Source organism: Carassius carassius, chromosome 43 (assembly GCF_963082965.1).
Source record: "Carassius carassius chromosome 43, fCarCar2.1, whole genome shotgun sequence".
Lineage (NCBI taxonomy): Eukaryota > Metazoa > Chordata > Actinopteri > Cypriniformes > Cyprinidae > Carassius > Carassius carassius.
Window position 1 is genome coordinate 18508180 of NC_081797.1, and position 16453 is coordinate 18524632.

The window sequence follows — 16453 nt, forward strand, 5'->3', positions numbered from 1 at the left end:
GTCACGGGTCACGTGGACTGGCCAATCAGAGCCGCGCCTCTGTATTGTGAGACTTCATTGGCTGCGACACTCTCAGAAGAGCGCTTGTTGCAGTGCGCACAATATAACTACAGACGTAACAATTTTAAAAACGCTAATTCAGTGATTACACAGTTATTAAGTGTACTGGTGTCATGTAAAGCGGTGCTAATTATTTACTGATGACAACGGAGTGATTCAGTAGAACTGCGGATCCTGATCCTTTCCTCTAAAAAAAGGAAAAGTAACGTTAAATGTCAAATTTGCTTCTTCTCTTGCTCCGCGTTACGCTCACCAGAAAAAAATAAATAAATTAAAAAAAGAAAAGAAAAAAAAAAGATAAATAAAAAACCTTCTTCGGCTTCTCTTGTGTCTTGGGTCAGAAGTCAAACCACTGTATAGCGACCCATGTTTTTAGAAAACATAACTCAATGGTAAAAGTTATGTAAAGTTGTCCTGTGTGTGTGTCTATATAATTAATTAATAATTAATACAAGTTTTTGGTTTTCATAATATATGTATTATGTTTATTTATTATGTATATACACATAATGTTGGTGGTTGAGGAGATTACCGCTTCGAGTGCCCAGATAAGAGCTATATAAATGTAAGGAATTATTATTATTATAAATACACACACATACAGTATATATTTTGATAATGTTTACATGTATATACATATACATTTACATTATTGCATTTAATATATAAAAATAGCATATGCTTCTTAAATATATACATAGTAATATAATATACACAGTTCACACCCATATATTATGTACACAAAAACTTTTATTTTGGATGTGATTAATCGTATATATATTAAACATCTATATATATAGCTTGCAATATAAGTTTTATGTATTTTATATAATTTTATTAAATATATTTTAACTATTTATCTATATTGCAAAAATATGTTTAAGCTGTGTATGTGTGTATATATATATCTCTCTCTATAGCGTATTGCTTATACATGGCTTAATAATTTGATCTAAAAAAGAAAGTTATATTTTATTATTCACAATAGAAGAAATCTAGAAGTTCTACGAGTCACAAATCTAAACTTCCCGGATATTTAGTTGTTCCCCTGTTAATTATATACGAGAGATCTATCTATCTATCTATCGATATACATAAGCTGTAGACTACATATACTGTATATATATATATATATATATATATATATATATATATATATATATATATATATATATTTTTTTTTTTTTTTGTTTTTTTTTTTTTTTCCCGCTGTTTATAATTACATATCCAAAAAAAATCATAATTCTTTGATGTCACATGTACGAGCCGCTATCTCTGCGGCGTGGCGTCACAGTGAGGGGCGGGGCTAGTGCATTACCCTTATTACATTCATATCTTACACTTGAAAAGTGCCAGGCAGCGGATAAACGGTGCGTCTCCTGAAGGCAAACAGTAGTCCACACCGTCCATATCTCAGGAAGAAACGCAGAGGTAAGAATCCAGAGTGAATCAGCTGTATTTTCAGCAGCAGCGTGAGACTGAACGTGGCGCTCGTGCACCGGTGAAGTAGGTGAAAGTGCACGAGCGCAGTCCTCGGCATGACACCGAGAACACAAGGTGATTCCGGACGGCAACGCAGTTTGTTCTCTGAATAAACAAGAAAATATGTCATTTATGTTTTTATGTATATAAATGCATGCACCTGGGGAATGTTGCAGGACGAGAAGGACGTTCACTTATTTACTGTTGCTATGTGTGTTGGAATGTGTTTGATTTAAGTTATTTATTGCAGTGTATTCAGGGAACCTGTCAAAGTGTTTGTCATATTTCTACACAGTTTCGAATTGTTTCGGGGTCAAGTACGTTTAATTAAAATTAATTTTGAATGACGTAATAAATCAAATCAAATAGCTTTGCGCACATCCCAATTTGTTACATTTGGAGATATTAATAACCCGTGTGTTATCGATGTAACTCAGTAATAGAAAATCCAAAATGTATAATTACATTATTTATTTACTAACCCTCGTGATATATCACACCATTCACTTTCACTGGGAGGTAAAAACATGCAGTAAAAGTGAATGCAATTCCTTAAATTCTAGTTAACGTGTAATTTTTTGTTCAACAGAATAGAAATAGTCTTACAGTCTTGGGATAGCGTTAGTATGAGCTAACGATAAGTTTTCATATTTTGGTGAGCTGTCCTTTTAATTTAATATTTCGCTCGTAGAGCAGGAACTATTCAAAATATACAAACATGTGTTCCTTTTTTCTATTAACTCGATACACGTTGCGGAATATTTAATATCAGCTCATTAGAGCTCAACACATATAGAGCCATAATGGCGGTAACATCAACATAGTCCCGTGACCTTTCGCCTAGTTTCCGTCTGCACCGGCGTGTCACGTGACCAGCGCTGCTGGGGGTCACATTTGACTTGCTAATACATAGCGTAGCGTCCTTTCACAAAACATGACCTTCATAGTATTATTATTATTATTATTATTATTATTATTATTATTATTATTAGATCTGCGCTAGACGATGATAATATCACTGTTATATAATTATTACCATCTTATGATAATGTCATTATATTTGCCGCAAATTAGAAAGGTTTGAGTGGTCGTTGAACAAGAAAGGCTGTGTAGTTGTAATACATTGTAATGCATTATTAATTTATAATAATAACAACAAAAACAACAACAATTTATTATATTATTATCACTTCTACTGTCATTGAAATATGTATATGTCCCGAAATATGAAAATGAAATATGTCCCGATTTACACTAATATATATTTTTATGTAATTTCTAAAACTTTATATATAATATATTTGTAATAATGGTATAATTTTGTCATTTAAAATATATTATTTTAAATACAGAATTATAGTTTTTTTAACTGTTATTAGTAATATTACAGTTAAAAAACTATCATTCTTTATTTTACTTAAAATATTATTAAATTTAATGATTTAAAATGTACTTTAAAACTTTTGATTTTACATGATTGAAAAATGCACTTTTTTAAAAGTGTACTTAATTGTGTAAAGAGACAGTCAGTGAACTCTCCTCAAGAACACTTAAGTGGCCTTTAATTTAATCGCATTAACCGCATTATATTTCAAGATTCAAAGTGCACTACAAGTGCACATTAAATACAATTAAGCAGACTTCTTTTTCACAAGTGTGTAGTAGTACGGTTGTGTTTGAAGTAAATCAGTTGTTTGTAGTTTAAGCATTGTTCATGTAATTCAGCAACTGAATGAAGTATAGCTGGTTTAGAGTAGAGTTCAGTCTGCCTGTTTCGGTCTGACAAACCAGTTTATCACATTTTAACATAAGGGAAGTGAATACAACTTTGTTTCTAAAAACAAAAAGTGACAAGGACATAAACTCTAAATACACACTTCATAATGCCATTTAAGCATTATATGTAAAGTTGTCAGTGATTTCAGACATTATATTTATTATAGAACAAATGTGATTAGATGACAGCTGTTTTTTACAACATATTTTGAAATGTACATACTTTGTGTTACGTATAACAAAGTTTGTTCATGTAACTTTTTAAATGAATAGTTAACCCAATCCAAGACGTATATATAAATACATATATATATATATATATATATATATATATATATATATATATATATATATATATATATATATATATATATATATATATATATATATATATATATATATATATATATATATATATGTCTATATATATATATATATATATATATATGAGTTTGTTTCTTCATCACTTCTTATTCTTATTCCATCACTTGCTTATGGGAAGTCGTGGCCTAGTGGTTAGAGAGTTTGACTCCTAACCCTAGGGTTGTGGGTATGAATCTCAGGCTGGCAATACTGAGATGCCCTTGAGCAAGGCATCAAACCCCCAGTTGCTCCCCGGGCGTTGCAGCATAAAGGGCTGCCAACTGCTCCGGGTGTGTGTTCACGGTGTGTGTGTGCACTTTGGATGGGTTAAACGCAAAGCACGAATTCTGAGTATGGGTCACCATACTTGACTGAATGTCACGTCACTTATCAATGGATCTTCTGCAGTGAATGGATGCCGTCAGAATGAGAGTCCAAACAGCTGATAAAAACATCACATTTGGGTGATTCTCACGAAATCATAGTTTCAAAGATTTAATATATGACATTTTTAAAAATGTTTGTATCAACAAATTTTTTTTTAAGCATTAAGAGCCAGGTCTGAAGTGTCGGTGACCATAAACTTAGAGTTTTACTGACAATTTAACAACTTTTTGAACATATTTTCCAAAACATGTCCTTAAAAATCATATTACCGTAACACTCTGAATGGCCAGTGCCATGGGGAAAACTAATAAATTTTCACATTTTTTAAAATGGTTTATTAACAGTCATGCACAGTTACTTGAAAGTCTGAAATAAAATATATTTTTATAATAACATTTTTATGTGATTTTCAATGATTTCTCTCATTACCGCAACACCTTCTGCATTTTGCAGCCAATTTTTTTTTTTTTTCATTAAAAACTGAAATATTTTCAAAATGATTTGGCAAACCTGAAAGAACATAATGTATAGATTCTGCACATACATTTAAAAGCAGACTATTTTTCAATTTCTTAAATAAATATTAAAAGAACACATGTTGCGGTAATGATACATAGGTTACGAAAATGAGGTTCGTGATTTCGGTAATGATAATAGGCATATTAAGTATGTGGTATAGTCAAACAAATAATATTTGATGTAGAAAATAAATTAGATAATATTGGCATAAATTATTTTGCAGTGCTTTAAAACTATATAACATAGGGTAAAAACACCAGGGGCCATTTTTACAAAATATTTTAAGACTAAATGTTGCTCCTAACTCCTCATCTTTAGGACTCCTAAATTTTTGTTCTTAGAGTACTTCACAAAGTGTTTTTATGTAAAAATCAGCTCTTAAATCTGTGAAAAGTTAGTGGTAGTCAAGAGGACACCTAAATCACAAAGACCAAATCATAAACAATCCTAAAATGGCTGTTTCCACAGCAATCCAGTTTTGTTTTATTTTACCTTTGTACTAAATCTTACTGTCATATCAGCCATAATAATTCCAGTCTGTTAATTAAAAGACTGCTTATACATATAACAATTAATTATAAGATGCAGACATGTTGAGGCTGACAATTAGCTGAGCATATGCTTGTTTAATTAGTGACACTTAGCAGCCTATATTTTAAAAACTTTATTTGAATATTGCAACATTTTTATTTTGAAATCTTTATTTGATTATGGCAACATGATATCTCATTCTACAATATTTCTATTATAAAATGACTGACAGAGACACATCCCCTATCAGCCAATCACTGTGGGTGTAGTTAGTAATCATGCTGACATCATCCATACCAAAAAGGTCATCCTCACTCTTTCTCTTAGCTTAAGATTTCTCCCCATTCCTTAGTAAAATTCTGTCTCAGCTGTTTTATGAATAGGTTTTATGAGAAAACTTGTACCTAAAGACTTTTACTGCTGTTAAGGAGAACTCTTAGTGGCAACATAAAAGGTTTTGTGAATATAGAATATTATATTGTTGTGAGCAAAGAAGCAGTTTAAAGGGTACCCTGTGGTTTTCCACAAAAATATATACTTAATAGTGTAATGTTAGAAAACAAAGAAGACATTAGGCTAATATTAGTATTGTAATTTTAGTTTTATTATTAAAAATTTATTTACAATACATTATTACAAAATAATGTTTCTTATTTTATTTAATATTTTATGTAATAATCATATCATTATCTAATAATTATTATTTAATAGTCATTGACAGTGGGAATGTAGTCTTTGATAACTCGAGTGGATTTTTTTCTTTATGGCTTCTGAAAGAGTTGGTTCTGGTAAAGAGTATACCCAAGTGTGAACATCTAAAGTTTTTCCAAATTCGCTCATTCCTAAAAGGATGGTTCACAATATATTTTTCTTTTTTCCATAAAGATGTTCTCCTTCAATTTAACCCTAACCATTCTATAATACTTGTTTTTGAATTAGAATTTAAAACTGCTGCATTTTTTCATATTTAATACACTGCCATTCAAAAGTTTAGCATCAATAATAAAAAATAAAAAAAAGTTTGTTAAAGCCTCTTCTGCTCATCAAGGCTGCATTTATTTGATCAGAACTACAGTAAAAACAGTAATATTATGATAAAGTGATTGTTATCTTTTTAATATACTTTAAACCAGAATTGTATTTCTGTGGTAACAAAGCAGAATTTTCAGCATCATTACTCCAGGTTTCGGAGCAATGAACACTGTGTAGGGACATGTCAATGGGAACTCAGTTCATGCATGGATCTCACTTCTAATGAGCTGGTAATCTGAATCAGGTGTGTTAACAAAGCGATAAAGCGACATGGAAAATATGCAGAGCAATGTAACCCATGTTCACTGAGTAGAGAATGAGATGCTGTGTTGCTGTATGATGCAATGGGAAAGCCCAATGGGAGTGTCGATTATCTGAAGCCCTTAAGGAATCATGACAATACATTGGTAGATGGCGTGGGCGTTGCCTTGATGCTTTTACATCGCCATCCTTATACTGGTGAACATGCCATCTGCTCCTCAGATTTTTCTGCCGAAAAAGGTTAATTTTAAGCAGCACTAGCAGCTTGGCAGCAGACGCAGCATCCCGTTCCCTGCTCAGAGAACATTGGTTATGCAAGTACCCCAAGATATTCTCTTTCATTGGTTCACTCGATGCTGCGTAGCTATGACGCAATGGGAACGATATACCAAACACGCCAAGCTAAAGTCAAGTCACCTTTATTTATATAGCGCTTTTAACAATACAGATTGTGAGAAAGCAACTGAATAGAATTAAATAGAAAAATAGTGTATCAATAATGCAAAAAGGCAGTTCATCATTGAATTCAGTGGTGCCATCGTCCAGCTCAGTTCAGTTTAAATAGTATCTGGGCAATCAAGTCAACGAAATTGCTATAAATTTAGTGTCTCCAACTAAGCAAGCCAGAGGTGACAGCGGAAAGGAAATAAAACTCCATCTGTGACAGAATGGAGAAAAAACCTTGGGAGAAACCAGACTCAGTCGAGTACCAGTTCTTCTCTGACCAGACGAAACCAGCAGTTCAATTCCAGGCTGCAGCAAAGTCAGATTATGCAGAAGAGCAATCAGTTTCCTGTGGTCTTGTCCCGGTGGCCGTCTAGGAGACAAGGTCTTGACTGTTGATCTGTCTCTGGGGCTCATCTAGTTGTCCTGGTCTCTGCTGATATTTAGGTCTGTAGAGGTCCTCTCTAGATGCTGATCCACCATCTGGTCTGGATACAGTATGTACAGGATCCAGGTGACTGCAGTGACCCTCTGATCTGGATACAGACTGGATCTGGAGGCTACGGTGACTTCGGAATAAGAGAGAAACAGACTAATATTAGCGTAGATGCCATTCTTCTAATGATGTAGCAAGTACATCAGGTGTTATGGGAAGTTTTCGCGGGTCCGGTTTTCCTATTTAATGCAGCCTTAAAATCTGTTAACTTATTTGAATATTAGAAATGTGTTAGTGTGTTATGTGTAAGCCAGGTTAAAGATCTGGGTCTTTCAGCATCCATCCCCCTGATCTGAATTTCTAAGGTACCACCACCATGTTGTCCATCCTGAAAATCATGTGACACCCCCTGTAGTGAGGGAAGAAAGTGTATTTGTGCCAGAGAGACAGCTCTCAGCTCCAGGCTGTTTATGTGCCAAGAGAGGAATTCTCCTGTCCAAACTCTGCAAGCTGGTCCGTCCTCGTAAACAGTGTCCCAGCCCGTGAGAGAAGTGTCCGTCGTAACCATTGAAAGAGCATGGAAGATACTGCATGACACCTTTAATAAGTGAAAGGCTGGTCCTGTCAAGCGGCTCCTTAAATGTTTCATCCACCAAAGGGATGGACTCTCATGAACCAGCCTAGGGCTGCACGATATTGGGAAAAAATGACATTGCAATATTTTTTTTTTTGCGATATATATTGCGATATGAAATCTAATCTAATTTTCTTACAAACAAAAATGGGGTGAGCACACTTACATTCTCATTTTAAATGATTTAAACATCGACACCATCGTGTCAATTGATTAATATGCGCGAGGGAGAGAGAGCAAGACAGCGCTCGTGTTGTTTGAAGACGGTGAGCGTGCGGCCAGGGCTCGCTCGCTTGCTCTCTCTCTCTCTCTCTCTCTCTCCCGTTCTCTCTCTCTCTCTCTCTCTCGCGCGCGCTCTCTCTCTCTCTGCCCTGTTAAACTGACAGGACTTAAAAAAACACATGCACATGATAAACTTTCACTCTATGATGGTTAAGCTGTGCAATTAATCCGCGAATCACATTCATCAAGGGCCAGGGAGCTGCTGGCCCGTACAATTAATGAATAACGGATCAACTACGACAGCCTACATCGCACATCCTGCGATGTGACTATCGTGGATTCGTACATCGCGATATCGATGCTTAAACGACACATCGTGCAGCCCTAAACCAGACCCAGGGGTAGCACTGGGAAGGCTAGTCATGAGGCCCAAGAGCCTGCGACAAGTGTTAACCGAAGCATGATGGCCTAGCTTGAAGCAGGCCAAGCATGTGTTGAGGCTGAAAATCCTGGCAGCAGCCAGACGGGCCTGCATCTAAATGGAATCGAAGTGAACCCCCAAGAAAACCGTCTGTTGTGAGGGGATGAGAACATTATTTTTGCCGTTCATTCTGAGGCCAAGAAGTGTTCATTGAAACATGATGGCCTAGCTTGAAGTGGGCCAAGCATGTGTTAAGGCTGAAAATCCAGGCAGGAGCCAGCCAGGCCTGCATCTGAACGGAATCCAAGTGAACCCTCAAGAAAACAGTCAAAACTAGATAGGATGCTTTGATAGGAGGAGCCCGATTTGACTACAAATGTCACAGTTGAATATTGGTGGGGTGTTATGATCATGCCATTTTGACTATATGGGGTGCTCAAATGACTAATTTTACATAGAACTAGGGCTGGGCGATATACAAAAAAAAATTATATCTCGATATTGTCAAATTTTTTACGATATTCGATATATATCTCGATATGTTTGCATTTGCATTTAAATAATGAAAAATAAAACATGATTTTCTTTTGCCCATAAAAAAAAAAAAAAAAAACATTTAGATTAAACAGCTAATTTAAGCAGTTAAAAAATCTTGATCAAGTGATCACTTACTGCTTTTTATTAAATGAATACATGTAGGCCTATATGTAACTGAAGCAGTGCAAATTAAGTAACAGTTACAGAAAGTGCATTCTGTCAACTTTTTAGTGCATGCAATTCACAATTTAAACTATGCAACTGGGATAAGTATTTTATTTTAATTTTTTTAACAAGTTTTTAAGCTAAGAACACAAGTCTATCAACTGTCTGTGGTTTTAAGAGAAGCTCTGTGGCATGAAACTGTTCCTACTGACACTAAAAACCCTCTTAGATGGGGAGCTAGTTGCTGAAGCACATAGCTATTTCTTATATATAAATATATATAAATGAATACCAAAGACTTTTGCACTTTCTCTATCGAAACTGGTAAACATATCAGTGAAATTCCCCAATAGAGGGTTTTCACGACGCGTCATCAACCCGGAAGTCGGCCATTTTGGAGGCACTGAACGTAAACAGTGCCATTGAACTGAATGGACTCGCAAATTTGGCTGATTATTGCTTCTGAAAAATGGTCAAGTTTTGGTCCGTAGTCATTGGTCGCACCGAGAAAAAACATTTCTAGTTCTATAGACTGCCGAAAGTTAAAGAGAAGAGTGCAAAAAACTGATGAAAGATGGCGTTTGAGGTAGAGAGAGGCACAGCATCAGCCACATGTGTAAATGAAGCATTATCTATGGCTACATTTTTGACGTAAAATAGTTAACTATGGGTACATACACACTGTCAATCCGATTATCTTTGTATCCGTTTGGAATATTATCTAAAATGATGTCCACGCTGTATTGCAACTGTTCAGGTCCGATTTGTGTGTCCACGCAGCTCTTTGACAACACGGCAATGATGTTGCGTTGATGGAGGGGTATTGCATTTGCAATATAAATGTTTTCTTATTTAAATTTGACGCGTCTTTGCATTGACTTAACATTGAAATCACTCGCGCCTGAAGCGCTATTCGCGTCCGGTCTGAACGCACCTTTCAGTGCGTGTCCTGTCCATTACAGCGGCAAAAGTCCGCTGTTTTTTCAACACACGGACAGTGGTTAAGGCGGCTCTGGCCGCGCTGGACTAAGTTACTGCGTCTCGAGCTGCAGAACTGTAGGAGGCTGGTAAGTTACTGTTTGCACAACTCTTTTTCCGCGCCGGTTTCAAAATACTTTTCAAAAAATTATAATTTTCTGCTCGTCCGGCACTTTGCAACAACACAGCCTTGTTTCGGCAGCGACTTTCAGCATGTTCCCTATAACAACGTCTGATGTTTACATTTTACGTGGTGTGAAAAAGTCACATAAACCACGCGAAAGAGCGTTCAGACTGGTGGATTTCCTGATATGTGATTTGAATAGGATATTAAACCACATATGGATGTATAGCTTGAAACGGATTTCATGTGCTTTTTTTTGGACTGACAATCTGAACGTAAGTTAGTCAATGTCGGGATATGAAATAAAAGTAAGGACTAGTTAGAGAAGCTAGCTCGTTCAGATCTTTACCACATATTACCTTAAGTTTGTCAAAATGTTGAGCTCTTTCCTGCTTTAAGTCCTTCTCTATAAGATTTTGCAGCTTCCATGTGTTGTTCCCGTGGTTTAGACATCAGAAATTAGTGTAACAATGTGTTCAGTAGTACATAAACAGTGCAATCCATGCCGTTGTTTACATCCGAGTACCTCCAATATGGCCGCGCATCCGGGTAACTGACCAAATCGTGACGTAGGTGAAAACCCTCTATAGTAATTCCAAATGGCCATAGCCTATGTTTCTCTATTCAAACATCAGCGGTCGAGTAAGTGCATTTATTTTGCGATCACAAATGCAAACAATACAGTTGAGATCTCACGACAGAACACAGACCGGCTGAAAGACGCTTTCATTAGATCGCTCAATTCCAGCTTGTTAGTGTTTTCAGATTATCGTCAGCGGCTCTTCCGCAATGAGGAGTGAGCACGTGCGCATGGTTGCCAGATTGCTTAAAATAAGCAAACACCGGGCAGAAAATGTATCCTTGTAACAGTGGAGCTCTGACTCGGAGATTTAAACTCTTGTTATCTGGCAACCGCTATCATTACAGCTCTCGTAGTAGAGGGGCGTAGAGCAGTCAGCAGTTACAGGTTCCTTTTTTGGACATTCGGCGCGTTCTTTTGGGAAAGTATGCTTGAATTTGAAATATTCGATATTCCCGATATATTCAAATTGTACATCGTCGTCAAAATTATTCCGATATTATCGCTAATATTCGATATATCGCCCAGCCCTACATAGATCTACTGGTTTTCTCACAATAAGTTAATATACAGTCTTTTAAAATAATGCTGTATGTAAGAAACTTCAAAGAAATATTTAATAAATATTATTATATATTAAGTTGATTGATTTAAGTTTCAATTTGTGTAGTCCGTGACCAACAGAGCAGCATCTTGGCGGCAGGGATTTAAAACTTTGACAAGGCTCAGATTCACACAGGCAGAGTGAAAGACTGGATTTATTCGACCAGGTAGGGTACAAGTGATTTCAAAACATTTCAGCCGGTTTATATATTTCATTATTATTTATCTTGTATAAGATGCATTTGCTTGTGTTACACTGCAGTAAAGCACTTCATTGTAGTAATACGGTGATTTTATCTTCAGCACGAGCAGGACAAACAACAAGGCAGAATATTAATAACTATGACTGGGACTGTCATATACATAACCTTAATGAGAACACTATTATTATAAAACACTGTGAAATTTTAGAGTTAAGTAGCCGTGTTTCTGCACATTTTATGCACATAGCCTAAAAGTCGTATTTGTATAAATAACAAACCGTATTCTATATGAGATAAATGATGAGTTAAATCCAACTGATTAAAAACCTAATGCTTCATTCTAGCGGTCATCATCAGCGCGTCAAAACAGAAATGCAGAACATTATTAACTACTGTCACGTACATAACGTTATAATGAGATCAATATTGTAAAAAATGTTGTGAATTCTTAGGGTTTCGCTGACATTTAATGTTAACTATCTTTTAATCAAATCAAAAAACAATATTTACCCCGTTTGTATTGGGGAGGCGTTAGTTACACATTTTCCCTGAGTTAATGTCAGTAATTATGGCTGTCGAATGTCTGACTTGACTCTTGTTAATGTATTTTGCCCCGCCCCCAAATCATATGATTCGATCAGTCGAATATCGGCAATATTAAAAATTCCAATTCGAATATGAAAATCCTTAGTCGGGGACACCTCTAGTCAGAACATTATTTTTCTGGCATTCTTTTCTTTGGCCAAGAAACAGAATGTGTCAAAGGAAAACATCCCTGTGGTAACTCACTAATTCCATGAAGTGGGCTAAAATGAGCCAGTTGTCCAGGTAATTGAGTAGACGGATTTATTTTATTTATTTATTTATTATTACAAGGACAATGCATATTAATAAACATTTCTGTCAATATGCCAGAGTTAGCCAGAAGGCTATTTTTCACCTCCAGTTCCTAGGCAGATGGTAATAGTCACCCTAAAAGAAAGTAAAATTACATATTTACATAACAATAAAGCAATTACAATACATTTAATTAAAATGGATGCCCTTGAGCCTCAATGGGGCCAGAGCAGCATCCATGTACTTTTTGAATGTCCTTGGTGTCAAGGCCAGGCTAAAGGGAAGAACCTAAAAAAAAGAAAATCTAATGAACTTTCTGTGCTGCCAAGTGACCTGAATATGAAAATAGGCATCCTTCAGGTCAACAGTGACAACAGTCTCCTGCATGAATTCTCTGACATAATAGCCTTCCACGCTCAACAGACTAGGATCAGGCATAGGTTGCCATCTTTCTTATGAATGAGAAAACAGCGACTGAGAACGCCGCTTTCTACTTAACCTCCTCTATCACCCCCTTGTGGAGGAGGGTAGATAGCTCCTGCTGTAGCACAGACTCCTCTGAAGCGCTGCTCAAGCTGGGGGGGGGCTGGTTTGGGGTGGAGTTGCGGCAGAACTGAACTGAAAGCCTGGCACATCTCCGATCCCCCACGTCAAAAGAGAGTGAGACTGAACAATTACTGCAGACTGAACCTCGCTGAGTAGGGAGGCGTGGCAGATGTGACAGAACCAAATGAGGAGAGCGTATTAATGCCCCCCCCCCCACAATTTTGTGAAGAATAACCCGTGAATAAACATGTGTTCATAATAAGAAATACAGAAAAATTATATATTAAGACTTGTTTCTTACAAATAAGCAGCTTTTCACATCACAAGGCATTAATTGATGGCCTGAAATAGTGTGGTTAACTTGTGTATTATTGTGATGTTTTTATCAGATGTTTGGATCTCAACCTGATGGCACCCATTCACTGCAGAGGACCCATTAGTGAGCAAGTGATGCAATTAAATATTTCTCCAAATCTGTTCAGATGAAGAAACAAACTCATCTACAACTTGCATGGCCTGAGGGCGAGTAGATTTTCTGCAAATTTGTTGGTGACTTGTTCTTTTATTTCATTTTACTTCTACCATTCAAATTGTGAAAAACGTATATGCTAATGTAATTTGTAATAAAATGTTGTATTAAATAAATACCATTTCCACTACTGGTCTCGAATATTACTACATGAAACCATCAGTTTTTTGTTTTTCTTCACATTATCATAGTAACCATTTAGAAAGTTCCAGCACAGTCCTCAGAACTGTGAGTCATGTACAGTATATTACCTATGTTGATTATGACTGTTCTCTGTCATAGTGTGAGTGTACAGTCAGCATGGCAGAAGCACATCAGGCAGTGGCCTTCCAGTTCACCGTCACTCCTGATGGAATCGACCTGCATCTGTGTCATGAGGCCCTGCGCCAGATCTACCTCTCTGGGCTCCACTCCTGGAAGAAGAGGTTCATCAGATTCAAGGTGACCTCACAACTGACTTCCTTATCCAACTGATTAAAGAGTTACTGTACATGAGTAACATTATATAATCAGCTCTGAGTGTCACTTTGAAATATCAATGTTTAATTGATTTTTTTCAGCATAGTTTGTGCTTTGAAAATGATTGCAAAGCCCATTTGAATAGAACTATGTCTTATTAGATTAATATTTGTGTAATAATAGATTATTTTGTGTTTCCGTAGAATGGTGTCATGACTGGAGTCTATCCAGGAAGTCCCTCGGGGCTCCTGGTTGTTTTGGTGGGTTACATGTCCACCACCAAATATGCCAAAATAGACCCTTCCCTAGGGATGTTCACTAAACTGTCAAAACACCTACCGATCAGGTAAACCACTGAACAACAATCACTTTTTTGTCATTAGTTATTAGCAATTTATTATGATACATTTGGAAGATACCCTGTAAATAAGTCAATAACATCGAAATCTTGCCAGAAGTTGTTAATAGGAAAAAGTAAAGCTGGCCAAAATTCAAAGTCATATGCAAACATGAAAGTCTGATTCTTTGCTTTGTAGTTTAATCTAGTTTTGTTTTGCTTTGTTGTTGTTGTTTAAAAAGTATAGCTGTTCAAAGTCCAAAAATGTGTGCAAACACAAAGGTCTGACTCTTGCTTTGTTTTTTGTTTTGTTCTGACATCTGATTATTTGCTTTGTAGTTTAACTAGTACTTTTATTGTTTTGTTTTGCATCTGTTTGTTTTGTGTTTGTCGTGTTGTTTTCATAACTTTATTTTGTAATTGTAGCAGGAGTCTTTGAAACTTAGAACTTGAAATCCGTCGCTAATGAAAGCATCAGATGTTTCTCTTTGTAGTCCTTTCAATCTAAGATCTTCCAAACAGATTACAATGTTATACAAGAAATGTGTTTTATTACCACTGTATGTCACACGTAGTTCACCAGTATATTTTATGAGTAGTCATAACAACAATTCCATGTGTCTGAAAATCCTATTACACCTATACAATGCTGATAATAACAAATCATTACTTAGCATTCCTTAACTAGTGTTGAAGTAGTGATCTATGCTGGCTAAATATTTTAATAATTAAAAAAATGATTAGTAAACTAATAACTAATGATTACAGTGTTTCAGAAAGGGCGCTGCAGTTAATTTCTAACTTAACAGCTGTGTTTCCCTGCAGTAAGTACGTAACAGAAGAAGGGCAGCGTGTTGTTGGTGGTGTGCTGATTGGGACCGGATTGTGGATTGCTGTGACTTTCGTAATGAGGAATGTCCTCAAGTACTTGCTGTCCTGGCACGGCTGGATGTTCAATCGCCATGGATCTTTGAACTTAAAAACTAAAATTTGGTTGGTGAGTGTGGCCTTGATGGAGAATCGATCACTTGAAAGAATAATTCACCCACATAATATGCAATATTATAGAATTATTGGCCATTTTTGTAGTCCACATGACCCAGAGTTTTGGTTTTCAGGTAAACTATACCTTTAACACACCCAGCTTTGTAAATATTTCCTAGAGTATATTCAGAGAGAGTCCAAAGTCTAAGAAGTTTGTTTTATAACATAATTTCAGCACTGTTCTGATAATTGCATATTTCTTTTGAAGTTTTCTCTGCATCATTGTGTCAGCTTTTGCTATATAGATGTTCACTAGAACTTGTCTAGATTTATTATTGAAAGAATCATGCGTGTCTCATGTTTGACTCTTGACCCAGTATTAATGCTATTCACACAGGTGTTGGTAAAGTTATTTTCGGGGCAAAAGCCAATGCTGTACAGCTTCCAGAGTTCACTACCACGGTTACCAGTGCCTCCTATAAAAGACACAGTTAGAAGAGTAAGCAAAGCATTTTATAGCATTTTAAAAAGATCTAATTTATTAATAGGTCAATGAATTCTTTTTAAGCACCCTTTTATTTTATTTCTTTCAGTATCTTGAGTCAGCTCGTCCTCTGATGGAAGATGAACAGTACAAACGTATGGAGGGGTTGGCAAAGGACTTTGAGAAGAACATGGGCCCCAGACTGCAATGGTACCTGAAGCTCAAATCCTGGTGGGCCTCCAATTATGTAAGTTCCTTAAATAATGAACCGTAAGTTACCTTTATTTGTCATACTGTAGCGTGGGGTTTGGGTTTTGTTTCTTGTTTAGGTTTTCTGGTCTTTTGTTTTGATATTTTGCCTTGTTTCATGTTTCTGTCATGTGATTATGTCAAGTTCTACTCGTGTCATGTTGTGATTGGTTGCTTTAGTCATGTGCATTGTTTGCCATTGGTTGGTTTGTGTCTTGTGACCCTTATTGTTTACATGAACGCTAAATAAAGTAATTGGGTTGATGTGCG

The 16453-nt window shown here is 36.1% G+C and overlaps 1 protein-coding gene across 1 annotated transcript in view; it reads left to right on the forward strand.

Annotated features, from left to right (window-relative positions):
- The first annotated feature begins 1360 nt into the window (after nt 1–1360).
- The window catches only part of LOC132125407 (carnitine O-palmitoyltransferase 1, liver isoform-like), a 28183-nt gene continuing 13090 nt past the window's right edge, over nt 1361–16453 (forward strand). The window contains exons 1-6 of the mRNA XM_059536792.1: nt 1361–1491; nt 13953–14111; nt 14333–14475; nt 15292–15463; nt 15848–15949; nt 16044–16181. Coding sequence (XP_059392775.1) covers nt 13971–14111; nt 14333–14475; nt 15292–15463; nt 15848–15949; nt 16044–16181 — 696 coding nt within the window. The 5' untranslated portion in view covers nt 1361–1491; nt 13953–13970. The remainder of the gene's footprint in view (nt 1492–13952; nt 14112–14332; nt 14476–15291; nt 15464–15847; nt 15950–16043; nt 16182–16453) is intronic.